The sequence below is a fragment of the Mauremys mutica genome, chromosome 11 (genome assembly GCF_020497125.1).
Source record: "Mauremys mutica isolate MM-2020 ecotype Southern chromosome 11, ASM2049712v1, whole genome shotgun sequence".
NCBI lineage: Eukaryota > Metazoa > Chordata > Testudines > Geoemydidae > Mauremys > Mauremys mutica.
In genome coordinates this window covers 32700629-32727772 of record NC_059082.1, presented here as the reverse complement: position 1 = coordinate 32727772, position 27144 = coordinate 32700629, and the positions used below count along the sequence as shown (strand labels likewise).

Here is a 27144-nt window from a genome sequence, read left to right as displayed (position 1 = left end):
TGCTTGTCCCATTCATTTTTTTTAATGCTTGTAATTTAACTCTCAATGCATATTTCTCTTTTTAAGATCTCATTCAGTTCCTACCAAATTTCAACAGCATCAGCAATAAAACAGCTATTTCCCTGCATTTTGTTCAAGGCTACAGAAATAGGCTTCAGGGTACTCAGCATGTATTCAACATTTCTCTTAAGCCCAATGTTGAGAACTTTGGCTGTGACACTGCCATCTATTTTTTCACAATTTTGTTCACAAACTGTCATCAGATTAGGCCAATTCTTGATATAGTGCTCAAAACTGTCCACTACTGTGTTTCATCACATGTCTTGTGGGAGAGTTAGCTTGGTTCCTCCCACTTTTTTCAGAGCAGCTGCTGAAAAGTGGTTGTTACGGAAGTATTTTGCAATTTCAACATCATTGGCCTTTATTTCTGGAACACTGAAGTCTTTGGCTAGGAGGTGCATCAAATGAGCACTGCAACCATATGTTGTTAGCTTGGGACTCTCTCTTGTAAATAATTTCTTCTCATCTTGGATACATTTGCAGCGTTGTCTGTGACCAAGCTGCATACTAGACATTCAATTTTTTTTTCAGTTTGTTATAGTTTTTACTGCTACTTCTTGTAAGTATTCTGCTGTGTGTGCCTTTCCTGATGTATCAATTGTTTCTGTAAGGAAGACATTCCCTTCTTCTGTTGTCATACAAGCGCATACAACAGGATCATTGTGGACATTGCTCCACCCATCAAAACTCAGGTTAACAATTTTACCCTCTAGATCTTTTTCACACTGCTCAATTTCTCTTTTCATATGCCTTATCCAGCAATTTGCCTGCAACATCTGCTCTGTTGGGTGGACTGTATCCTGGTCTTTATGACTGAACCATGTTAATGAAGTGTGGGTTCTCAATCATATGGAAAGGAGAGTTTGTTGCATAAACAAACCGGGCAGTTTTTTCATCAATTTACCTCTTTTTGTAATCTGCTGGTTCTTATCACAAACTTATCTATGGTTGTTTCTGGATGATGGAGATTTTTTTTTGTGCATACTGTGCCTATGTGACATACATGATGTGACTTGAAACACTGTCATTGGCAGATAACTCTGAAATTATAGAAAATGATGATGATCTTGAAGGTGGATAGTCTCCAGAATCCTGTATATTGAAGATGGATTTTCCTAAACAAAATAAGTCAATGCAGTTATTTAATGATTAGTACCATACTGTTCATTTAGTATCACTCATTGCATTCACTGACACTTAGTACTACTTTAAAGGTGAAATTGTAAAAGGAAGATCTGCTATATATTTTTTATCACGACTGCATCTAAAATGATAGTACCATAGAGTAACGACTATACTTGTTCAAACACGAGAATTCAAGAATAGTCCAGAAGGAAGACAGTCAGTCCTTAAGAAAGAAGTATGAAATAAAAAAGTTTACCAACCTGAAGATCCTGCATGTTCAGATGTGTTCCTTTCATCATCTTTAATGCAGCTTCCTCCTGAGAGGGAACACTTCTCATGATGATGTTTCATTCAGGCAACCAGGCCTTGCATTTCTTTTTGTTGCACTGTTTTTGCTTTTTGCATGCATGTCTATCTTACCCACAGGTAGAGGAACTTCATTAATTAATGATTTAATTGGGGGATTGGTCCTGCTTTGAGCAGGGGGGTTGGACTGGATGATCTCCTGAGGTCCCTTCCAACCCTGATATTCAGGGCTGGCTCCAGGGGTTTTGCTGCCCCAAGCAGGCAAAAAAAAAAATTCAGTGGGAGGTCCTTTGCTCTGACGGGGAGTGAGGGACCCTCCGCTGAATAGCCGGACGTGCCGCCCATCTCTGGAGTAGCGACCCCAAGCACCTGGAGCCGACCCTGCTGATATTCTATGATTAAAATATTCCCAAACTGGGTCTCTTTTACGGCCTGCTGACATTATAGGTTTTCCCTTCTAGTGAGAGAATGGTATGGTAGATCTCAAATCAATGACGGCTACACTCAGAAAGACCTCAAGACTTCTGGAATATGCTTCTAAAACAGTTTCACTTTTGTTTCTAGTGCCTGTCCCTCCTTTCTCACATTTTCTCTTCTTCTCCTTGTCCAGATCTATTCCACCCCCAACAATCTTCTAGTCATTGGACTTTTTGAAACTTTGCACTTTTAGAGAGAGGCAAGGGATTGACTCTGTGTACACAAATTTGCAGAGGGACAATAGGGTTGAGGTCTGTTATTTCTTACTTCCTATTTATTTATTTTAAAACATTTTTGCTGTTAACAAGCATGTTATCTCTGGGGACACAAATCCACTGTTTGAGAACTGCAAAACTAAACATCTCTGATGGTATCTCCTAGACTGAGCACTGAGTCCCATTGCATAGACAGAAAAATGAACCTAAATAATCTATACAGAAGCTCCTGGAACCCCATAAGATTGGGTCCCTAATCCATGAACTATTGGAACGTTATGCAAAACTTTTCTTAAACATTACATGAATAAATTGTGTCATACTATAGAATTAGAATTTGTAATCCCTATTCCATGATGAGATATCTTTGAGCTATAATGTATCTTAATTAAAACGATCTTTAGATAGTTTTTTCCTCAAAAAGCATTTTATCAAAAACATCCAATTTAAATAAAAAAAAACTGATTTTTTTTATTTAAAAAAAATCCTTGATTTTTATCCACCCTACCTGAAATGTAAACAAAACATAAACCTTTAAAATAAATACATACCTTGTCTATACATTATGATGAAGTAAAAAGAGGCACACATGCCATTCTTTCTCCTTGAAGAGTAAGCTTTATTAAAGCCAGTCTTCTTTTAAATGTATATAGTGATTAGTAGAGTTTTATAATATGAGTAATTAGACATGGATTTAAGACATTATTCCATTTAAGCATGGACTCCTGCTTTGTGTAAAGTGTTAATGCTGAAATAGTAAGGTAGTGGGTGTCTTAAAAATATTAGAAAAAAGACAGGTTGCAAATTTGCTGATAGAATCTCTTCAAAAGAGAGATGCTGAGCCAAATTACTTGGGTTGTGGATGTGATAATCACAGTACACTTTTCTGTTTTAAACAATAAAAAATGCAATTATATAAAACCATTCAAATGTATGTAACAAGCTATCTTAGTCAGATGTCCTCAGAGTGAGACTGTACAAAGGTTCTAGAAATTAACCAAATAAACATTTTTAATTTTTCTTATTAACATAGTAAATGGGGTATTACGTTGTTGCTATTGTCCTTGTACTGAATCCCTTCAGTGTTCATTAAGGAGATCATAAAGAGCAGTGTGGGCTTCAGATAACTTAAGTAACTTGATAAATCCATTACAGACAGTACTGAGGAATGAATCCATCTTCGTTTTCTCCTCTTGCACCCCAAATTTGCTTAGTTTGGTTTAAAAACACTAGTTCATCTACAGAAGTGTATTCCTTAAGTGTGAAATGATCACTTTTCCTTCTAAATTCTAATCTGTCTTGAGAAAACTAGATTTGATGGAGTATTTTTGGTCTCTTTCTCCAGACATGCTGTAGAGGTTCCTTCCTGGTAACCAGTACTTCAGTCATCATTTTCTTTTATGGACTCCTCGTATAGTTGATTGGTCTATCACAGAAGCATCTGCCATAATGTGTAGCTTTAATGCTCCTAGCTTCCTAAGAGCACATTTCTACTACAGCTGATTGAAAATAAAAATAATCATTTTGTTGTCATCATTGTGATAGTTTTGATGGGGCACAGTCAACTTAAATAATATTTATCTGAAATGTTGACTTACTAGTTATAGGTAATGCAAGATTAACAATGTAAAATGTTTAAGCTGAGCATCACCCACTAGAACTTTTGCTCTTGCCATTTTGGCATAAATATTACATTGACTTTTTTTGTAAATATAAAATGTAATAATTGATTTAGGTTCAAACTGAGAGTCTTAAACAGATCTACTACATCATATTGTGCCCTGTTGATTACGTTATATCACAGAATGCTTCAGTACATCACCAGTGGCAGAATTTGTGTAAAAAGAACAGGAGTACTTGTGGCACCTTAGAGACTAACAAATTTATTTAAACATAAGCTTTCGTGGGCTACAGCCCACTTCATTGGATGCATGCAGTGGAAAATACAGTAGGAAGATATATACACACAGAGGACATGAAACAATGGGTGTTACCATACACACTATAAGGAGAGTGATCAGTTAAGGTGAGGTATTATCAGCACGAGAGAAAAAGAACTGTTTATAGTGGTAATGAAAATGGCCCATTTCCAGCAATTGACAAGAAGATGTGAGGAACTGTAAGGGGGCGTGGAATAAGCATGGGGAAATAATTTTACTTTGTGTAATGGCCCATCCACTCTCAGTCTTTATATAAGCCTAATTTAATGGTGTCCAATTTGCAAATTAATTCCAATTCAGCAGTCTCTTGTTGGAGTCTGTTTTTGAAAGTTTTGTTGTTGTTGTAATATTGCGACTTTAGGTCTGTAATTGAGTGGCCAGGGAGATTTAAGTGTTCTCCAACTGGTTTTTGAATGTTCTAATTCTTGACGTCTGATTTGTGTCCATTTATTCTTTTACGTAGAGACTGTCCAGTTTGGCCAATGTAGTGTAGTAGTTTTCTTTACTAGGTTTTACTAATTTTGGGCCAGTCAGAACCATAGTATTATACATGTTTTGTATCTTGAAGTTTTTAGGCCAGTATCAGCCTCTGCCAAACTGTACATCAACCCACATGCAGAAACTGAATTAAAAACTCCAAAGCTTGATTGGAATATAGAAGTACAGAATATTGCCATTGAACTCACTAAGCCACAGGTAAGTTATCTTGCTATTTTTATTCTCTGGTTAAGGATTATGACATTGCCTATATATATATTCAACCAGACAGGTTTGTTAGTTACATTTGCACACAAGTCTAAACTACCTGATGGTAACCCTGGGAAAGTGTGTGGCAGCTTTTTTGTCTGTGTTGTAACAGGCATTGCCTGGTGTTGGCTCATGGTACTTTGACTCAGTGCTATCTGTGGGCTGATTGTGGGTAAGATCCCAGCCAATCTATGTTTAACACTTGTACATTGGCATGTTTCCCACCTATTTGAGGTGTCTTTCCTGCAGGGCTATTATATTGTTTGTCTTTGCCCCACATAGACCTAAATTTAGCACAGTGAATCAGGGTTATGCATGCTGAGCATTTTGCTCATACTTTGGATAAGGCAAGCAAACAACTTTTTCAATCCAAGTCAGTGTCTCCTAGTTTATCTTTCTGATTCTTGCCATTTTCAGATAGAGGCTTTTGTTTAGTATGCAGACTTTATGCTAATTTATAACTTGATCTTAATCTAATTGAATTTCCTTAGTGCTGATGTTGTACATTTTCTGTCAAGCATCCACATGTGCCTATAAACGTTAAATTTTCCATAATGTTAAACAATATTCATTTCTGGTAGATAATCAGTGCTATGATGATCTATATAAAGGTAGGTGGTGGTGCTCGGTGGTCACATAGGACCTAGTTTCTGCATCAGTGACGATGCACATAAGAGCATGGTAGTCACGTGACTTGGAACAATGCAAACTAAACAAGTAGGAATGGCTATATGCAGCCAAGAGAGGACCATGTATTGAAAGTATTAAGAGTGATTGGTATGTTCAGGAGAGAACCACGGAGAAGAGCCTCACACAGTCATATTTAAAGTTACAGAACTAAATTGCATGTCTTTTTTTTTTTTTTTTTAGTCCACACTTTGAATGTTTGGTAGAAATGTAAGCACCTCACTAGGAAGATGCTAATTACAGTATAAAATAGACTCTAGGACAACAATGTTATGCAAGTTTGAGAGGTATATGTAAAACTTGAAGAAACTTACAAAATTTAAGCAAATAGAATGGACATTTTGAATCAAAATACAGCAAAAATGTAAAATTGTAGTGATGGGCAATTTATTTTAAATTGACCATGTATTTTTTGAAATAATCCATGCAAATTAAAGGGCAGTTGAGGTAAATGAATAACAGTGAAATTGTAAATGATGATCATGGAAACAATTGCATCTGAAGCTTTTGAAGCATTTCCAAGAAATATTAAACAAGAGATTAGTGTAGAGAATAGCTAGTACTGGTGTAGGAAGTTGGGCTTGATAACATGGGATTCTTCACAGCCATGATTTTGGGGCTGCTGCATGACTGCACTGCAACAAATTAAAAGCTGTATGCGTTTTTCAGTTTTATAGTCCTTTTCAGCTGCTTAGAACTTGGTGAAACTTTTGTTTTTAGACTGATGTTTTTCAGGTCTGGTATAATTAGGGTGACCAGACGTCTTGCTAAAATTCAGTCGTTTGTCCCGTGTCCCGACAGATGTATGGTCAGAACACCATTTGTCCCAATAGTCTTGCTTTGAGGCTTTTTTTTTTTCCTCTTGCTTCGGTGGTGCTCCAGTTCAGCTCCCCCCCACCCCCTTTGGCAGCGCTCTGGACCTACCTCCCCATGTGTCCCGATATTTTGTTCATGTCATCTGGTCACCCGAGGTCTAATCCAGTGGTTCCCAAACTGGGGTTCATGAAATGTTACAGGGGGTTCTCGGGGGGGGGGAATTTCCTAATGGTGGACAGAGCTGTCCCTAGGGATCCCGGGCAGCATGGGGTCATCAGCCCGGAGCCCCTAGACTTCCAAGAGCTAAGCGGATCAAAGCAAGCATATCTGTCACACTGTGGTTTAAACTTCAAGACTCCTTATAAGAAACGGAAAAGGAGGTGAATATTTTTTGCTGTTTTTAAAATTAAATAGGCAGCTAGTATTGTTTTTAAAATTATTATGAACAAGTTTAAGCTTTTTTGTAACATGTGCTGTTTGCCTGGACTGCTCAAGACCTGAATGCTTGTGTAGGGGGAACTCTTTTTAGTGAGATCTTGGAAGAGTGTTGCTGTTTTCATAATGTAATAAAAATACTGTAATGATAAATAATTAATAATAAATAGTGTGTAATAAGCATGTCATAAAAACAAATTTTATATTTCCAAGATCACTGCTTTTATAATTTATACTCAGGTACAGGAGAAAATCCCTGGAAATAGTCCTTTTTAAGAGGGGGTTCGCAAGACTTGACGTGCTAGTGAAAGGGGTTCACAGGCTGTTAAAGTTTGGGAAGCACTGGTCTAATCCAAGGGTGTAATCTCGTGGCATACTGGCTGCATTACAGAAAGAGCATGGGAAATCCAATAAATGTCTGTGGGTTCCAGCAATACAACTGAGACACATAGGATAGTGCATTGTGGGGAACACACAGAGTGGAGGTGAGGGAAGAAACCAATTTGAGAAGCTCTACCACAGGGAGACGAGCACACTAACTGAAATACAAATTGTGTCTCTTGATTGTCATTTATGCAACCAACAGTTTATACTATATGTCATGCATGCAGCTCTATACTCTGTTAACCCCAGAGCATGCATTTCTATATCTTTCAGGAAAGACTGAAGACCATTAAATAGCTCTAAGTGTAACCCGATCGTTGCATGTAATTAAACTATGTAAACCTCTGGTGGTAAGAAATAATGTTTTGTTTCATGTGTGTAGTACCTCAGTATGATTGACCTTCTGGAGTCCATAGATTACATGGTTCGAAATGTTCCATACAGAAAATACAGACCAGATGTACCTCTACATAAAAATGCCAAACAGTGGTAAGTTCTACTGCCTTACAGAACTGCAGTAAATTATCAGGCTTTGTACTTCATATCCTGAGTAATAAAGGCTGGAAGCTTTCATATGGGCTATGACCACTATTCATGCTTTCTCTTAAGGATAGGACTATTTGTTACCCTCTTGATTTTACTTTGTTGTTAACATGCTTTAAAAATTGATGAGATGGTCTAGATACTACTTGTCCAGGGTTAAGTTCTCACTTCTAAAGTAATGCCAATAAGGAAAATTGTGTTTAAATAAGTAGAGAGACAAGGTGGATGAGCTAATATCTTTTATTGGAGCAACTCCTGTTTGTTTGAGAGAGAAGCTTTTGAGCCGTACAGAGCTCTTCTTCAGGACTGGGAAAAGTACTCTGAGCATCACAGCTAAATGCAAGGTGGAACAGATGGTTTAGCATAAGTAGTTAGCACATATTCTAAAGGACCATTCAGGGTAGGGTGGCCTTTGGTCACATAACCTCTCCCCCCCAACTTAATAAAATGCCAAATTTAATTCTGGAAGTAACACAGGGTGTGTTCAGAGGAATTAAATAACCTTTCTTCTGTACATCATTGACTATTTGTTTAATAATGGAACTTAGATTCCTAAGAGTTGTATTTCAGTGCTTCTTGAAGACTTACAGGTGAATAAGCTTACCCATTTTCTTCTGTAGAACTTCCTTTGCACTACTGGCAAAATATTGATATTCTGAACTCCAAATGGAGAAATGGTTATTAAGCAAACTGGAAGCTAAACAGAAAAATGTGGGAACTTGCTATAGCAATTTGTGGAGTCTTCCTTAGAATGTTTAATACATGAGGTCATTCAAGTTATTAAGGAAGAGACAGACGCAATTGATATAGAATGTCATAGCCAGTAGCTATTCTAAATGGGTAAGTTAGTGCATTTCAGTCAAAACATGCAAAATGCTGTTCCAGCCCGTTTTATTTTGAGCAGTGTGACTATTGTGCCAAGTTCTGTGTTGCTGGAGTCAAATAGGTTAATTGAACCTATTAACTGAACATGAATAATTTGTGATGTGATTTGCTGTTTGTAACATAGATCTAGTACAATAGCAGTTCTGTTCTTTTTCCATCCAACTTAATGTTGGACTGTATCACCAGCTTCAGCTTTACCCTTTTCAGAGTGAAAATATAGTTAAAGCTTATAGCCTGGTAACTAAAGATGAGGAGAATCGAGATGCTTGTGTGCAACGCGTGTGAAAATCAGAAGTTGGTTTCAAATTTAATTTCTTAAACAATAACTGGAACAACTCATCTTCTAGTGTAACTCCTAGAGTGCAGATACTATGAACAAAATAAATCTTGATTTAATGTTTTTTTCCACAATTTAATTTTAAGTTGTAAATCATAAAATGCAGCCAGAAATAATTAATGCAAATGCAATTCTTACAGGTGGAAATATGCAGCTAACAGCATTCTTGAAGTTCATATCAGAAGACGCACTCACGTGTGGTCATGGAGCAACATGAAACAACATAGGCAGCTTTTGAAGAGTTACAAAAATATGTACAAGAGCAAACTAACACAGAGCAAACTATCAGAAGAAACACAACGACAAATTCAGGTACTTGCTATTAATATGGGGTATATTTGACAATGGAGTACATCTTTATCTTTACTGATGAATATTTTAGAGTATTATTTGTAACATCCTTCTTGCCAACCAGTATGTTAAATTAATTCCTCTCTTAAAGGAAAACCTTGCTTAATATTCACACTTGACTAAAACTAAGGGAAAATCTGGAGTAGTGTTCTTTACTTCTGCTTTTTTTTTAAACAAAAATGTTTTAAAATGACGATCAACCATTTATCTAGAGCAGGGGTAGGCAACCTATGGCACGTGTGCCAAAGGCGGCACGCGAGCTGATTTTCAGTGGCACTCACACTGCCCGGGTCCTGGCCACTGGTCTGGGGGACTCTGCATTTTAATTTAACTTTAAATGAAGCTTCTTAAACATTTTAAAAACCTTATTTACTTTACATACAACAATAGTTTAGTTAGATATTATAGACTTATGGAAAGAGTCCTTCTAAAAAGGTAAAATGTATTACTGGCACACGAAACTTTAAATCAAAGTGAATAAGTGAAGACTCGGCACACCACTTCTGAAAGGTTGCCGACCCCTGATCTAGAGAGAACAAGAGCCTGATTCTTCAATGTAAAATGTGTGTTATTAAGTGTAAAGTCAGGAATAGTAAATAAATTTGTAAAATGTACCAAAATGAAACATTAATTTTCACAATTTGGTGTTCAAATAGCACATTACCCATTTGGATAGTGTCATTTTTTTAAATATTTCAGAAATAAAGCTTAAAACTTGAGGGAGGTTGAAATTCTAATCGCTGTTACTTTTTTTCATCACTACAATTCTTGACTTTTTGTTAAAACGTACATGGGAAAAGAAAGCTAAGATAATTTAATTCTTTAAACTTAGTAAGATAAAGTTGACGGCTGGTTGCTTTCCATACTGCAATTCTGTATGAGTATATTTCAGTTTTCAGCTCCAAAGTATCAGAAAACCTCCATATTATTATTAATATGCGGGCACTATTAAAAAGGATTTGTGAACTTCAGTTATGTTCCACTTCCTGAATTATAGATGAAATGCACTGCCAACATTTATTTAACTGGAAAACTGGTTTATTAAATATTCTGTTGTGGTGTTTAGATGTGCTTGTAATTATTAGAAGTGGGAGCACTGGATGTAGGGAGAGGACAGGAAGGAGGGGGGAGGAGTTGAGGAGGCTGAGTGAGAGTTACAGGGTGTGCAGCAGCAGCTTGGTAAAGAGGTTTCCACTGTAAAAATAAAGTCCTGTTGAACCTTGTTAGTACCTTGCCTGCCTGATACAGTATCTGTCTTAAGCCAACTTTCACCTTCCAGTGACCTATTGTAGAGAGATGAATTCTAAAAGGCAGAGGCTAGAAAGGAGACTTAACTGGATTTGTAGAAGTGGATTTGTGGAGTGGATTACTGCAACATTTTTTTTAAGAGGCCATAAATTAATTCATCTTACACTAAACAGGGTATTTATTTCCTTTGTTTAACAGGATCTAGAAAGAACACTGGACATTTTCAACATCATTTTAGCAAGACAGCAAGCACAAGTTGAGGTAACAAAATAAATAAGAAACCAGTTTCTAATGTTTAGTAGCAGGTATTTATGTATATGAAGTTAAGGCATACTGTGTTTCACTGCTGTAGTCATAGAATATCAGGGTTGGAAGGGACCTAGGAGGTCATCTAGTCCAACCCCCTGCTCAAAGCAGGACCAATCCCCAGACAGATTTTTGCCCTGGATCCCTAAATGGCCCCTTGAAGGATTGAACTCACAACCCTGGGAGGTATAGCAGGTCAATGCTCAAACCACTGAGCTATCCCTCCCCCCCTTACCTAGGTTATAGAAGCATAGAAGGTAGATGGAGAGGAGCTTGTGTTATAATTCTTGCTTTTTGCTGGACAATTTAAGACTGAACACCAAACCAGGAAAATATATTAAATTTGTATCGAGCATTGATACTTCTAATACTTCTGTTGGCATGGTATCCCATAGTATGATACACCTTGCTGTTATTTTTTCCTGATAATACACCTAAGTATTCCCCTTTCTTTATTCCATTACAGAACTACTTATATTCCTGCATGACCTCCTAAATACTTGATCTCCATCCTTGATGTTATACTCCCCAAATATGTGACTGTTAGGTCACTTCTCTTTATCACCCAGTCAAGCTTATGCCTACTGAGGCAGAGACAGAAGCAATGAGAGAGACACTGGAGTATGGCTAAATGCAGTGATCACAACTTATTAAGCTATTAAACAACAAGGAACCACTACTTGGCAGGCCTGTTACAGTGCAGAATTTAACTGAGCACCACTAACCTTGTGTTCTACAAACCTCAGTGTATGTATATGTAGGCTGTGCCCTCTGTATATCCACTGGCTTAGTTGGAGATCCTGGCATGAAGCCAGAGTCTTACTCAATTCCCTTCATCCATGTTGGATGTAGGAGAGGCGGGAGGAAGGAAATCCTATGCTCCACAAGCCTTGGAGGCATATCTCCTCACCGTGCAATGTCATGCCTGGGCCCCATGCCCAAGCAGCCCATTGGTTTATGGGGTTTTCACATCTTATCCTTTCTCAACCCACCCATTGCACTGGAACCCACCACAGGGGATGACAGCAATTAGTTTACATCTACTCTCGCACGGCTGAGCAGCTAGAAAGCAAACTGTATAAAGTCGACCAAGGAAATATCTGTACGAAGTCGTCTCTAAACCGCTCAGGAGCGGTATACTTAATTCTTCAATGGGAGATCATTGCACCCCTTATTGTGGTAATATACTTACTCATTTCCCAGTTCACCTCTTTCCATGCCAGGTTCGTTATTGCTGGTCTGGCGATTCCTTGCCAACCCAGTTTTGGAAGGCTTTTCAACCAGACCTAGATAACACCAGGGGAAAGGGCTGAAATCTGGCTGACATCTCTTTTTAATGAAATGATCAGTCTAATACCTTTTTGCTGTGCTTAAATCACAATAATGAATGAATAATGATCACCTGTGAAGGATAGGAACAGCCTGCCTAGGGTGGATGAGTGGGGCCAGCAAGCATTTTTCTCCTTCCCTGCCGTCTCAGGTGGGGAACTTAATTGGAGAAGTCTAAATGGAGTCCCCATGTTTGCCAGACACCTTTATTGTGCCCAGTGAAAAATACCGTGTCCACATACTGAGATAGCTATAGGTGGGGCTTTTCCATGTGATCCTGGAAGACAGACAACGTATTTAATAATGAAAATTTTAAATTGATGTTACCCATTTGGGGTGGCTTAATATAGGATGTAAACACCGGTCCATGTGTGCTAGCATCTGATAGATTGTATCTCATAAGTACCAGGAGGAGGCTAGGTCCCTGTTATGGAACAAGCCAAGAAATGCTGGGCAGAAGCAATCACTACTTTCTCCCACTGCCTGTGAAGGTGTAAGGCAATCAGTCAGTCTGACATGACCCCACATATGCAATGGCAGCAGGAGTGGGTGGGATGAGCTCAGATGCTATTAGCGACAGCCCCCCTGGGAAGGAAGGGGAGAGGAAATAAACACAAGCTAGAGTTCACCCTTGCTTTCCTTTTCTCCCACCCAAAATGGTGGGAGGTGGTTGGTGGTGCATGTGTCATCACTGCCCCCAGTCATTTAAATTACACATCTTGGGTAGCAAGATGAGCTCTTAGGTACTCTGTGAATAAAGATGATGTGGCTTTCTCCAATTTTTTTGCTCTTTGTTTTAATTGCTCCAGTTTTTAATATCTTTCTTTTAACGTAGTGCCCAGAATTGAACTAGTATTCCAGGATCAGTTATACTGGATTGTCTTGGGCTCAATAAGGTATAATGTGTTACCAACACCACACATCTTTGTTCCATTATATGATGTGATTTTTTTATAGGGCTTCATCTCGAAAGATGCTGAGAAGTCTGGCAATCTGGCAAACTATTTTTCTCTTTGCTGACTGTCCTATTGCAAAGTCTTTTCTATCTTTTAGTCTGCTATGAATCCTCAGATAAACTAAACATAGCCTATGTCTTTATAGTGCCATAATGAGAGGAAACCATTGATGTAGTTTAAATTTGCTAAGCATTTATGCTAAAGGTAGCTGAAGAAATAACATAAGACATATCTTTAAATTGCAAGTTCTTTGGGCTAGGAGTTGTTACTTAGAATTTGAGGTAATAGGGTCTTACTTCTGTGACAAAGTTCCTCCTCTGCTTGGTGGGTTCTGCACTTTCTGGCGGATTTGCTCACCTCAGAGGTTCACGGCAGCCCTCAGTTTGGCAACTTTTGTTAGTGGCACAAAGCTGCTGTTCACTTGGTTAACCTCATCATTGGCCAGCATGGGGAAAGGGAGGAGAACAATCCCCGCAGTCTCTGCTGACCCACCTAGTGGGTCGCGGGATAGGCCAGGGAACTTCCCCTCTGGTGGGACCCACAGTCCAGGTCACCTCCTCTTGACTTAAATAGGGAGTTGAGGCGGATGGGGGGAACCCGGGCCCACCCTCTACTCCAGGTTCCAGCCCAGGGCCCTGTGGATTGCAACTGTCTACAGTGTCTCTTGTAAGAGCTACAACTCCCTGGGCTACTTCCCCATGGCCTCCTCCCAACACCTTCTTTATCCTCACCACAGGACCTTCCTCCTGATGTCTGGTAATGCTTGTAATTTGCAATCCTCCAGCGGTACACCTACTCACTCTCAGCTTCTTGTGTCTCTTGCTCCCAGCTCCTCACATGCGCCTCACTACTGAAATCAGGTCCTTTTTAAAACCAGGTGCCCTGATTAGCCTGCCTGTCCTAATTGATTCTGGTAGCTTCTTAATTGGCTCCAGGTGTCCTAATTAGCCTGCCTTAATTGGTTCCAGCAACTTCTTGATTGTTCTGGAACATCCTGTTATCTTACTCAGGGAAAAGGGACCTGCTTAATCTGAGGCTAATATCTCTATCTTCTGTTACTCTCCTGTAGCCATCTGGCCTGACCCTGTCACGCTGCTTAAAACCTAAAAGTGGAAGGTCTAAGGGTACGTCCAGACTACCTGCTGGATTGGTGGGTAGCGATTGATTTATCGGCGATCGATTTATCGCGTCTCATCTAGACACGATAAATCGATCCCTGAATGCTCTGCCATCGACTCTGGAACTCCACCAGGGTGAGAGGCAGAAGCGGAGTTGACAGGGGAGCCACGGCCGTCGATCCCGTGCCGTGAGGACCGGAGGTAAGTCAATCTAAGTTACGTCGACTTCAGCTACGCTATTCTTGTAGCTGAAGTTGCGTTTCTTAGATCGATTCTCCCCTCCCACCATGTAGACCGGGCCTAAATATGAAGAAAAGAAATTAAAATGGTTAGAACAATCAAGATGAATTTATAGCAAACCTGAAAGTCTCTAAACTATATTAATAGTATATAGATTTTTAGGGCCAGAAGTTGTCCTTCCCTTCCTTTATCTCCCTTGCTTTAGTTTTTTTTGTAGCTCTCACTTGATTTGTTTGCAATTAGATTGGAACCTCTTTGGAGCAATGGATTACAAGTAGATAAAGGGCACAACACAGAATAAATGTCATGTTAAGCAATGAAGCATTTTTCCCCTCTAAAATACGGAGACTAATGTAATAAATGCTTCCCTCTTATGCTGGGGCTTAGTCTCTGATCTCTCTCATTACTGAAAATGCCTGTACATCATTTGCTGTATTCATTGTTTAGTTTCTGGGAAAACAAAAGTTAATACGCAGTGGTTCTAACATTTCTGTTAATTTAACTAATTATCTTTGGTTTGTAGGTGATAAGATCAGGGCAGAAATTGCTGAGGAAGAAATCTGCTGATGGAGAGAAGAAAGGTGGAGGATGGTTTAGTGGGTTCTGGGGTAAGAAGGAATCTAGAAAAAAGGAAGATGAAGAATCACCAGTTCCTGAAAGTAGGTTTGAATTTAAATAGGTCATTCTCACATGAACCCTAACAAATAGTACTAATATTTAATTCACTTGTGGGTAGGTGACTGTCTGTCCTCCTTGGCTGTAGGAAAAGAAGAAGGTAGAGGTATGGAGTGCAGTGTTTTCTTGTGTTTAATTTTGGGTCTCTGCTGTTATATCACTGAATAGATGGTAATAATTCAGTGAAAACACAGTAATGAAATATGTCAACAAATAAACTGTTGCATCTTGTAAATGATGTATGAAAATTTCAGAAGTGCATTGTAAAATAAAAATACTGAGTTATTTATGATAGTTGTAAAAGGCAAGTATTCACTAGCAAGTTCCTCTAGTGACAGTTGGCTGTTTGGGCCAGGAATTCTGAGGGTATTGCATGGTGCCTAGCAAAATGGGGTCTTGATCACAACTGGGGCTTCTCTGTGCCACTGTGATGCAAGTAATTTCGGTGAGCTTGCACTATATAGGTATATATCACTTACCAACCTGTGGTGGGGGAATATGAATCACATTTGCATAATTTATGATCTTTTTGAGAAATACTTCATAGCAGAAATTTAAATTAAGTGCCTTGGCAGCATGTGGAGTTAAGGTATATTAATTAACGTTTTTCTTGTACCAGTTATGGGTACTAATTAATTTGAACACTTTTTTTTTTCCCAAGCCATTGATGACCTCATGACCCCAGAAGAAAAGGCTAAGCTCTTTACTGCTATTGGGTACAGTGACAGCTCTCATAACTTGACCTTACCTAAGAAGGTAAACTGACCATTTTTAATGAAAGAAAAACAAAATCTTTGTCCTAGTATAAGTCAGTAATACAGGAGTGATGTTAGGAATGACTATATTTTGAGTGCCAATTGTTCGCTGATATTGATCTGCCAAATGTATATTCACTGTGAGTTCATATTCACAATCTATAGACTAAAAGATCATTATATTGGGCTGTATAAACATCTGGGCTTGTTGAGATTTTGGTGTCCAACAGTCAAATGTATCCAGACAAATCACTCTCTTGATGTTACTATCAAGAAGTCAGAATCATTCATGTGTGATCTCCATATTTGGGGTCGGGAAGGAATTTTCCTCCAGGGTAGATTGGCAGTGGCCCTGGAGGTTTTTCGCCTTCCTCCGCAGCATGGGGTAGGGGTCGCTTGCTGGAGGATTATCTGCTACTTGAAGTCTTTAAATCAGGATTTGGGGACTTCAACAGCTGAGTCAAGGTAGAGAATTATTTCAGGAGTGGGTGGGTCAGCTTTTGTGGCCTGCATCTTGCGGGAGGTCAGACTAGATGATGATCATAATGGTCCCTTCTGATCTTAAGTTCTATGATTCTATTCCCAAAATTATGTGGAAGTGGGTAATAGGAGCAGAATGAGCTGAAAGATAAACTTGCTGCTTAAGAGAGGAAAAATAAAGAGTTTGCTGTAAATGGGGAAAACAAAACACATCCCAACAAACCAAAAAAATAACTAAAAATAGTTTGACCTCTTCAGTGTCTCTCTTTCTTGCTGAGTGTTGGAGAGAAGAACTTCAATTGGAGTTTAAACTTAGAATCCTAACATCAGTGCAGCTCTATGGTAATTAAGTGAAATAAATGTGTATTTAAGTCAAATGTTAGTATAGTATTGTTGATGCCTTGGGTCAAGGGTTAACCAATATTCAAAGCCTGGCAGGGTTGTTCGTGTTAGGATGAGGAATTGATTATATGAGTCAGATATATTCACTGTGTAATTTTGTTGGGTTAAAAAAATATATGCACAAGGTGCTGTTTCCACAAAGAAAATAGAAACAAACAGCAGTAAGCAATTGGATTGGTCAGAAATCCCCAAGTCTGCCACTCCAGCTAGTTATGTGCACAAAAAGCTCACATGGCCAAAAAGCCACAATTACTCCAGGTAAGAAAGAGGGCAGCTTAGGCTAAAACCTGTCCTGATTTACTGGTGAAGTGCAGGCATCAATTAGAAATTAAAAAGCAATACACAAAAAAATGGAAAAAAGAGGAAATAGATAGTAATGAGAATAAATTAGGAGTTATAAAGTGTAGAAAATTGATGAGGGAAGCTAGAGACCTCAGGGAGAAATCCATGGCTTGCAGGGTGAAGGACAATTAAGAATTTAAATATATTAGGAACAGAAGAATTCCTAACAGTAGTATAGACTCATTACTAGATAGAGACAGTAAAATTAATGATACAAAAAGGCAGAAGTTTCAATAAATATTTCTATTCTGTATTTGGAAAGAAGCAGGATAATGTACTAGAATCATAAAACATCTACTAGAGATAAACCTTTTTAAATCTGCAAGCCCAGGTAACTTGCACTAAAGAGTCCTAAAAGAGTTGGTGGAGATCTCTGCCATGCTGACATGAATTTTTTAATATACCTTAGAATACCTAGGAAACTCCAGAAGACTGGAAGAGTGCGAATTTTGTGCCAGTATTAAAAAAAAAAAAAAAAAAAAGGCTAACTGTGGACTGACAAGCCTGACATCAGTACTGGCCAAAATAATAGAAAAGCTGATTTGGGATGCAGTTATAAACAGTTAAAACATAGGAATATAAGTAATGCCAGTCCATATGATTTTATGGAAGAGAGTTCTAGTCCAACTTGATTTAAATCTTTCAGATTACCAGTTTGGTTGATAAAGTTAACTGCATAGATGTAATGTACTTAAACTTATGCAAGTCAGTTGTCTTAGTACCAAACAAGGTGCTCATTATTTAATAGACTTACATGCTGTCAATAAAGCCAATATTAAATGAATTAAGAATTGGTCAACTGACATTTTAAAAAAAGCAGTTGTCAGTGGGGAATCATTATTGAATAGGGTCATTTGTAGTGGAAAATCACTGCTGATAAAATTTGCAGTTGTCACAAAGATTGGCAGAGCAGTAAATAATGTGGACAAGGCAGTCGTACTGATGGGTAAGATGGGCCCATTCAAACAAAATGTGTTCTAATGTAGCCAAATGCAGTTATACATCTAGGAACAAGGAATGTAGGCTCTACTTACAGAATGGTAGATCTGTTGAATCCTGGACAGATGTAACTCTGAAAAGGATTAAGGGGTCGTAGTGGACAAGCAACTGAACATGAGCTGTGGCGGAAAGCTAATGGGATCCTTGGATATATAAACAGGGAAGTAATGAGTATGGATGTGACTTGACCTTGGTATATGGAATTGGTGAGATGGCCGCTGGAATACTATGTCGAGTTCCAGTGTCAACATTTTTTTTTTTTTTAAAAAGAACAATGAAAAAATCAGAGCAAGTGCCACCAGAATAATTGGAGGGCTGGAGAAAATGTTGTACTTCTTTGATTTACAGCATATTACTTGAGCTAAGAACCTTGCAGTAAATCAGAGAGCTTCAAGTATACAAAATATTGTTCTTGGCAGCTCTACCCCTTTGGCACAGAGTGGACTAGCCATTTATGTATTTGTGATATTGTAGATACACAGAAGTTCAGCAAGTGTTATCTGTTTGAATGTGACTTTTTTGTCCTGAAGACTTGACTAGAGATCTTTGTAGTGTAATCTGAGTTGTAACTTCTCATGAGAGATGGAAAGCAGCCTGAAACAGTAATCCTCTATTTTTCTCAATGAAGTGTTCACTCTCAAGATTGACCCTGAATACTGTTTCACTGACCCTGTTAATTGTTTGACTGCTGATCATTTCAACTTGCTCTATTGGTCATCTGAGGTTTGTTGATGCTCCAGTAGGGGTTCAAAAATATACCATTGGAAACTGTGCATAATGCAAACATAAACATGCAGAGATTAACTTGGAAGTGATTACTTCACTATATGAAGTATGCAACATCTTACTGAGTAGAAAGTGCAGGCACATCCACCAAAAAAAATTGCAGGGCAGCATCACAAGAAAATGTTTGTACTTTTACAAGGTTGATTTTGTAAGCTTCGAAGGACACAGCCATTCTGAAAGTCTCTCAGACTTTGTGGCCATAGCAGAGATAATTAAGGGACAGCACATTTCCACCCTGAGGATCTCAAAATGGATCTCGGGATGCATTACGCTCTATGAACTAGCAGGATGATCCCCACCAGCTGGCATATGGGCCCATTCCACGAGAGTGCAAGCATCAACTACCGCTGCACTCCATGACATGCCCCTCTTGGACATTGGTAAAGTGGCCACATGGAGCTTGGTGTACTCTTTCTCTTCTGATTATGCCTTGGTGCATGATTTGGCAAAGGACGCTTCGTTTGGTACAGTGGTCCTTCAGTCCGTGGTTCCGTCATCCTCCTCGCACCCTCCTATATAGGTACTGCTTGTAAATCACCTCAGTGGACTACAATAGGGACCATCACTTGAAGAAAAAGGGGAAGTTACTTACTAGTTACTGGAGGTTCTTCGAGATGTGTGGTTCCTATATAAACACCCCCCCTCCCCCTGTGGCTATGAGACATCTGTAGTGCAGAAGGAACTGGAGACCTGACTGGTCTGCCCTGCCCTTTATTGCCTCGGGCGAAACCACGTGGCAGAGCAAGGGTGCATGTGCAGACCACCGGACACTACTATTTTCAAAAGCTCCATCTCCAGGGGCATGACGCATGCACATAACCCTCATTGGGATATAGGTAGGGACCACACATCTTGAAGAACCTCCCTTTCTGGGGGAAAAACATTTATTATTGAATGAGGGAATCTTTGGTGGTAGCAGCACTCTGTCAGTATACTCGGTGTACATTGCTACCCTCTTAATTTCTCTCTCCACACTGGTAGCCCTGTTCCTTAGGTTCGGGCTGCTAGTCATGTACTCGGAAGAATGTACAGGTTACATAACTGTTTCTTTTCCATGTTTATATGGCAAGGAATGTTCCAGTCCTACTTTTTCTTTTTTGTTTCAGATAAAGAGAAATAATTTCCTGTTGTTCTCAAAAAGGAAAAGTGTGCTCTGACTTTATGTGGATGCACTCAAACATAGGTCCCAGGAAGTAATCCAGTAACCTTGATTTACATAATCTTTCTTGCTGCTGAGCCTGACATAAAATCATAGAATATTAGGGTTGGAAGGGACCTCAGGAGGTCATCTAGTCCAACCCCCTGCTCAAAACAGGACCAATCCCCAGCAGAATTTTACCCCAGTTCCCTAAATGGCCTCCTCAAGGATTGAACTCACAACCCTGGGGGGTATAGCAGGCCAGTGCTCAAACCACTGAGCTATCCTGCCCCTCAACACATATGTGTAAATTATCCAAATCATGAATCAAAATTAATGACCACACCTAGTGATTATATCTTTTGAGTTCAACTAGCCATGGGATTAGGAGTTGCTTGGCTACAGTGAATTTCCATCAAAGTAGTATGTCTACATCTCGAGTAAAAGTAATTACTGTTCGATGGAATTGATGTCTGTTCTTTCAGAGAAAAGAAATACCTCAGTAACTCTTTTTTTTTTTTTAAACTTGGAGAGAGAGTGGAGGATGATTGAACTCAGGGGACTGTAACACAGGTTTCAATATGTTGGGCCACTGGATTGGCTGCACTAAAAATATATAAAACAGTGGAATATGTGGTAAATATAAGAAAATAGAAATTATCATGAAGCATTTGTGCAAAGACTCTTAATCTTATTTTTTTTATCTCCCTGACTAGTATGTTGCTTATGTAATGACACTGAAGCTGTTAAGTACTTCTCTTACAATTAAAGAAGACAAGGAAGTGCCAGAGACTCTTAAAGTACAGATAATTGATCTAAGCACGAAAATATCTCAGAGACCAGGAGCACAAGCACTTAAGTAATTACATGTTTGCTTTTTCATATTTCTGTTAACAGTGATCAATTATATTTTCAATGTGCTAATTTCCACTATGCTTATCCCTTTTTTAAATTAATGATTCTTGAACAAAGCAATATGTTGTATATGACTTTCCTTATTCAATTTGCTCAGATGTTTTACATCTTAAAACTTTTTTGTAGGTAAGTGAAGTTATAAATATTGATTTTTTCAAAAAACAAAGCTGAAGGAGTGAGCCATACTGGCTTGCCTAATAAAGGTCTCTTTTGGAGCCCTGCTTCATTCAATGTTTGAAATCCATTACCTTTTATTTAAGCTAGCCATTCATACATGTACAACTTTTCTTCAAACCATATTTTGTTAAAAAGTGCTAAAAGTAATACCAAGCCTGGCTCCACAGTCAGTGCCAAATGCTCTGGCCAGAATCCCCCTCCCCCTCACCTCCCTGCGTTAAATTGTTTATCTTGATTGTCACTTATTCAGCTAAAGGTAAATACTGCTTTGCACGTAGTTCTGTTTCACCTGAAAATCTCAAAGCACTTCACAAAGGATTAACCCCGCTTAAAGGATGACCTAATCAAATACAGAGATTTGAAATAAAAGGTATGATGATGGACAATGTGTCCAGTATATGGTTCGGTCCTCAAATCAGAGTTAATTTCCCAGCTCTGCCACAAACTTCCTATGGATTCTTCACCAAGGAACTAAAACACTCTCTCCCTTAGTTGCTGCATCTGGAAAATGAACCTGTGCACACTTTTTCTAATTCAAGTTAGCATATTGGTGGTGAGAGTAGAAGTAATTTTAACACATCCTGTTTTTTCCCCACTTTTCTTTTTATGCAGAACCCAAGTTCACAGAATATCTGTTTAAAATATTCTGTAATGTGGTTTCAATGGACAGATTGAGGGACACACAACTAGCACTTGGCCCAACAATAAAAAAGGAGACATTTGAAAGTATAGTTGGCAATGAGACTTATTCCCAAAAATGTGGAAGTGATGATTTTACTAATAAAATTTCATAAAGGAAAAGATGGATCTAATCTGCCTTAGTTATTTTCCTTTCTTTTAAAAGGTTAAAAACTTCACATCTCTATGAACCTGGGCCTAAACTGACTTCCCTGTTTTAAACTCCCAAGTCTTTATCACTAAAACTGAATGAAAATCTTAATAGTTGTAGAAAAACCATGTATTTTTTTTCTAAGATGCAACCAATCAACATAATCTCACATTCAGAAATCTGGTTCCTGCTTTCACTGAAGTAAACAATAAAGAACGTCTATTGATATCAAAGGGAGCAAGACTGGGTTCATAACTTGCATGGAAATCTGCAAGATTGGGCTCCAGACTGGCTCTCCTAAATCATTAATAACTTTTTTTCCTGATATAGCACAAGTGCTCTGTCTCTGCATAAGAGAATCAGTTACAAGAGAAATGTGAACCTGAATTTAAAATGAAATAAAGTTGAATGTAGATGGTAAGGACATTAATATTGCAGGGCTTAATTTAGTCTTCTCTTGTATTCTTTTCTTTGTGTAGCCTGTGTTGTCACTTAAACTATTTAGCTTCATTTAACCCAAGGTATTTCTTTGCCTTTTTATATGCAAGAATCTCCTAAAATCCTTTTGCATGTAGTTAGTCCTATGAATTTAGGATATTTCTTGAGACAGTTCTGGCTAATGATTAGCTGCCCCGTATCGTGTGTTCACTTACGTCTTGTCTAAGACACTGTGATTTTTCCTGTTTCATGTTGGTGCAAAGTGAAATTGCAGCTTGTATTCCATTGATACATTTACGTACTATTGAATATTCAATATAAATTGCTTTAAAACAATTCTTGTTTTCATTTACAGAGTGGAGGCCAAACTTGAGCACTGGTATGTAACAGGACTGAAACAACAAAGTGTTGTACCTTCTCTTGTGGCTTCTATTGGGGATACCAAATCATCTTTGCTTAAAATAGTGTTTGAGACAAATCCAGAGGATAGTACTGCTGACCAGAGCCTTATAGTTGAATCACAGCCTGTGGAAATCATATATGATGCTGTGAGTAATATTCAAATTAGAAATGTATGGGAACACCTTTTGTTCTCTCTCAACCTCATTGTCTTTCCATCTCTTTTCAAATACTGTACCAAAGTAGTTTTACCTTGCCTTAATTTTTTGCCATCTCAGTTTAATGAATATTTAATTTATATTTTGGAATTGATGCAGTGTGTATTGGATGATTGCATATAAACTGATATTATTTATTTTTAAAGAGAACAATAAATGCAATGGTGGAATTCTTCCAGACAAGTAAGGAAATGGATCTGGAACGACTAACAACAGCCACGTTGATGAAGTTGGAAGAAATTAAAGAAAGAACTGCTACAGGTAAATAAATAAAAGTAACTACCATTGATAAGTGAACCCTTAAATATTAGCAAAGAGTCTGAGGGCCTTACTTGCGAGGCAGTATTAGTATTGATGTTTGAATAAACATCATATCATGGGATCGCTGAATCAAAATTGCTTTGAGTTCTGTTTCTCCTGAGTCAATACACTGATAAGTGATTAACCTCCAAATAGAATGCCTTCAAGCAATAAATTGAAAAATTAGCTTAAAAACTTACAAGATGTTAGTATATAGAGAAGTTAACCAAAAAGATGTCTACATTAAAGATTGATCACATTTAATCTGTAGCTGCTCCTACAGTGAAAATCTGACTTTTACCTTGGTATAGTATTGTTTGTTCCATGTCCCATACCTATTGGTTACAGATGTAAATATAATTTCATCTTTTAATCTGCTCTTCCCCCTATTTAAGGACTAGCTCATATTATTGAAACACGGAAAGTCCTTGACTTGAGGATTAATCTGAAACCATCATATCTTGTGGTTCCACAGACGGGTTTCCACAATGATAAGTCAGACCTACTTATTTTGGACTTCGGTACATTTCAGGTATGCAGTTGGTTTCCTCTAGTTTCGTTTGCATTCAAGAAAAAGGGAAATAGTACAATTATTTGTTCGTTCTCAGGAGACTCGTTTTAAGACTGACAACAGTGCTGATCAGAGTTCAGAAAGACACCTTTTTGTAAATGCACTAGTATTTGCGTAATAACCTTTGTCATAAACACATGAATAAGAATCATCCAGAAGAACTATATTTCATTCTTTATGAAATGTGGTTCCATATATCAAACAAGTTAAATTGTAAGAGCTATGTGATTCTCAAAGCCATATCTTTCACTTGTTCATAAAGCACTGTGTATCTACATTTTTCAGTTAAGTAGTTTTCCTTTTATTTAACAAATAAGAAGACTTATGAAAAGCTATTGAGCTACTCTGGAGCTGTGAAAGTTGACGCTATGGTGGTGCTGTAAAGCTGAAACTTGAAGCCCTATATAAGTTGACTAATATATTGTCGTAGACGTGACAAGATTTATTTATAAAAATAAAAAAAAGTGACTGAACTTGCTCTATTTTCAGTTATGATATCTTAATTTTCATTAAGGATAATGGCATTGACATTTCTAAAATACCTCTTCTGGGATAGTCAAAACCAAAAATTACAGGCTTTAAAAATCTAGTAGTTTTACCTGTACAGTACTGACATGAATAATATAGTGTGTGTGTATAAATACTGTGCTTTTAGTAGATGTACTTTTATTTTGTTCAATCTGTCCCACCAGTTGACGAGCATAAATCAAGGCGGTTATCAAGCTTCCAGTTTTTCATCCTTGGAAGAGATTATGGACAAAGCTTATGACACGTTTGATGTGAAAATCAATAATGTACAACTTCTCTTTGGCAGAAGAGGTATTAAAACATAATCGCTACCTAATCAAAGAACAATCAACAATGTTTAAATGTATATTAGTAGATAATTTTGTTCTTAAAATAAGTTACATATAATAAAGAAAATACAAATTAAAACTGTAAAACTTTCTTTTATTTTGAATTTTCCAATATCTTGAGTAAAATTCCCATTTGTTCTCTGGAAATCTATGTTATTGCTGTACTCATTCAAGTGTTAGCAAGTAAATTAGGGTAAGGTAATATAGTATTATGCATCTATTGATAGGCTCATGAAATGTTTGTTTGTTTGTTTGGATTAATAGCTCAGATTAGCTGCGAAATATATATTATGGTCTTTTATGATGATTTTACATGTGGGGACTCTTGGGTTAGGAAAAATATAGTGAGGAAAATTACTGATAATGGCTGAGTTCATAGCTCTTGTTTCTGGGTTTCAAGGTTGTAAGTGAAAATACTTCTTAGTTTTGGCCCATGCTAGATGCTGATAAAGCATGGTGTTGGGGTGATTGTTTTCTGACTTGTGGAATCCATGCAATATATTGTCTATATGTTAGGTTTCTGCAGTTTATTAGATGGGCTGGATTTTTTAAAGTAATTCTTAAATGATTTTTCTGGGTTATTTTTATACTGTCTCTTCATTTCAAAATAAAGCTTGTGAAGTTTAATTTTTAAACTGGATAAACACTCCTTCAGGTGAAGACTGGAAGAAGGCTCGATTTCATCATCCATCAGCTTTGCACATATTACAGCCTATGGATATGCATGTGAAATTATCCAAATCAATGGTGGAGAAAGACATCAGAATGGCTAAGTAATGTATCAGCACTATCAGACAATTAATTTTTTCTTGGTTATTTGTGCTTATTGAAAAAGGGCCCAATGGGACAAGATGGAGTTTGAAGACTTGTATGCACGGTCTTAATTTTCTCCTTGTTGTGGGCAAAGTCAGTAGCTACACTTATAATTAAGGCTGCCTAACAGTTTACATGTTGCTTGTAACTTTGCCAAGCTTCAGTCAGTTGGGCTGAAACTTGTCATATTGAATATTTGCTGCAGGCTAAGAATTTTGTAAAGTTTCAGCTAAAACAATGCAGCCTTTTGTGAGAATCAGATAAAGGAAAAATACCTTGTTTTGCCCATGTTAAATTGCTAAAGCGTCTCTATGCTTTAGAGCAGGCACTTAAGAGAATTCACTCTCATGTCAACGATATGCTTTTCGTCATTCCTGTGAAAATTTGGCATTAGTTCTGAGCCTCTGAAAAATGGCAAATGGATACTTTGTTAGCATTTGGCAGCTAAAATCTCAAAAGATTCTATCTGCACTATGTTCCTACTCATGTAGTTCCTATTGGCCTGCAGTAACCTATTCTCTGAATGATTGCACATATACATTACACTCTTGGTGTGGGTGCATCCCGAGCACAGTTGTCAGAAATGTTTCCCTCTGAAGTACACTTCATGGCAGTTCAACCACAATTCCCTGTCGCACACCACTCTGTGTCAGTATAAAGAGAAAAGCCACCCTCTCCATCCCTCAGTTCCTTCTTAGTTCCTGTGATGCTAGTTGGGGTCTGTTGGTCTTGCTTTAGCAAGTGCTCTCAGCTGTTTTTTTTCTTGCATATAGTTAAATATTTATAGTTATTAGGGTTAGTTAGTGTTTGTTGATTTAGTTTAATGTCTTTTAGTTTTTTCTTGATTTTTTTTAGGTTTTTCTTGGTTTCTGGTTTGGGATTACATTATTGATTCTGAGGAATGTCTTGATTACCAGGCTTCAAGCCCTGCTTGTTTACAATGCCATGCTTTTGTGATTGGGTATGAGGCTTCTGCGACATATGGCCTTATGCATATATGTAGTGTGGTGTGCCGGATTTCATATTAGGATTTTACAAGGTTGGATGGCCTCAGTATTTTTGCCAAGCTGTCACTATCTGAACATTGTACTCAAGGGGCACCTCACATTTTAGATTGTCTAGACTAGATTGCTGGGCAAACCCTGCCAGCATTTGTGAAGGAGTTCATTTGTCCTCCTGAGCCATCACTTATGCTATTAACAGATGCATCTGCTTTAGGTTGGGAAGCTGATCTGGGTTCCCTTCAGTTTTAGGGGTTATAGTCTGCAAAAGACCTGACTCATCAGGTAAGGGGAGTAGAGAACTATCTGGCTGGTGTGCCCAGTTTTTCTATCCTATTTCAGGTAAAAAAAACTTTCTCTGTGTCACAGACAACACAGCAACAATGTTCTATCTCAGCAGACAAGGAGGTGCCCACTCATTCTTGCCCTGCCAAGAAGAGCTTCTTCTGGAAGTGCAGAACAAGCTGGCATATGACTCATCAATGACCTGCTTAGGTCATCATGAGTTGTCTATTCATTTGGATGGAACCAGGTGCATTTTCTC

The 27144-nt window shown here is 38.1% G+C and overlaps 1 protein-coding gene across 1 annotated transcript in view; it reads left to right on the top strand.

The window, feature by feature from the left end:
- VPS13C (vacuolar protein sorting 13 homolog C) overlaps positions 1-27144 on the top strand; it is a 194789-nt gene that overhangs the window by 44211 nt on the left and 123434 nt on the right. Inside the window, exons 11-22 of the mRNA XM_044979645.1 lie at positions 4692-4819; positions 7575-7681; positions 9098-9269; positions 10755-10817; positions 15029-15164; positions 15842-15936; positions 20799-20941; positions 22797-22989; positions 23205-23319; positions 23754-23890; positions 24622-24748; positions 25442-25559. Of these exons, the coding sequence (XP_044835580.1) occupies positions 4692-4819; positions 7575-7681; positions 9098-9269; positions 10755-10817; positions 15029-15164; positions 15842-15936; positions 20799-20941; positions 22797-22989; positions 23205-23319; positions 23754-23890; positions 24622-24748; positions 25442-25559 (1534 nt within the window). The remainder of the gene's footprint in view (positions 1-4691; positions 4820-7574; positions 7682-9097; positions 9270-10754; positions 10818-15028; positions 15165-15841; positions 15937-20798; positions 20942-22796; positions 22990-23204; positions 23320-23753; positions 23891-24621; positions 24749-25441; positions 25560-27144) is intronic.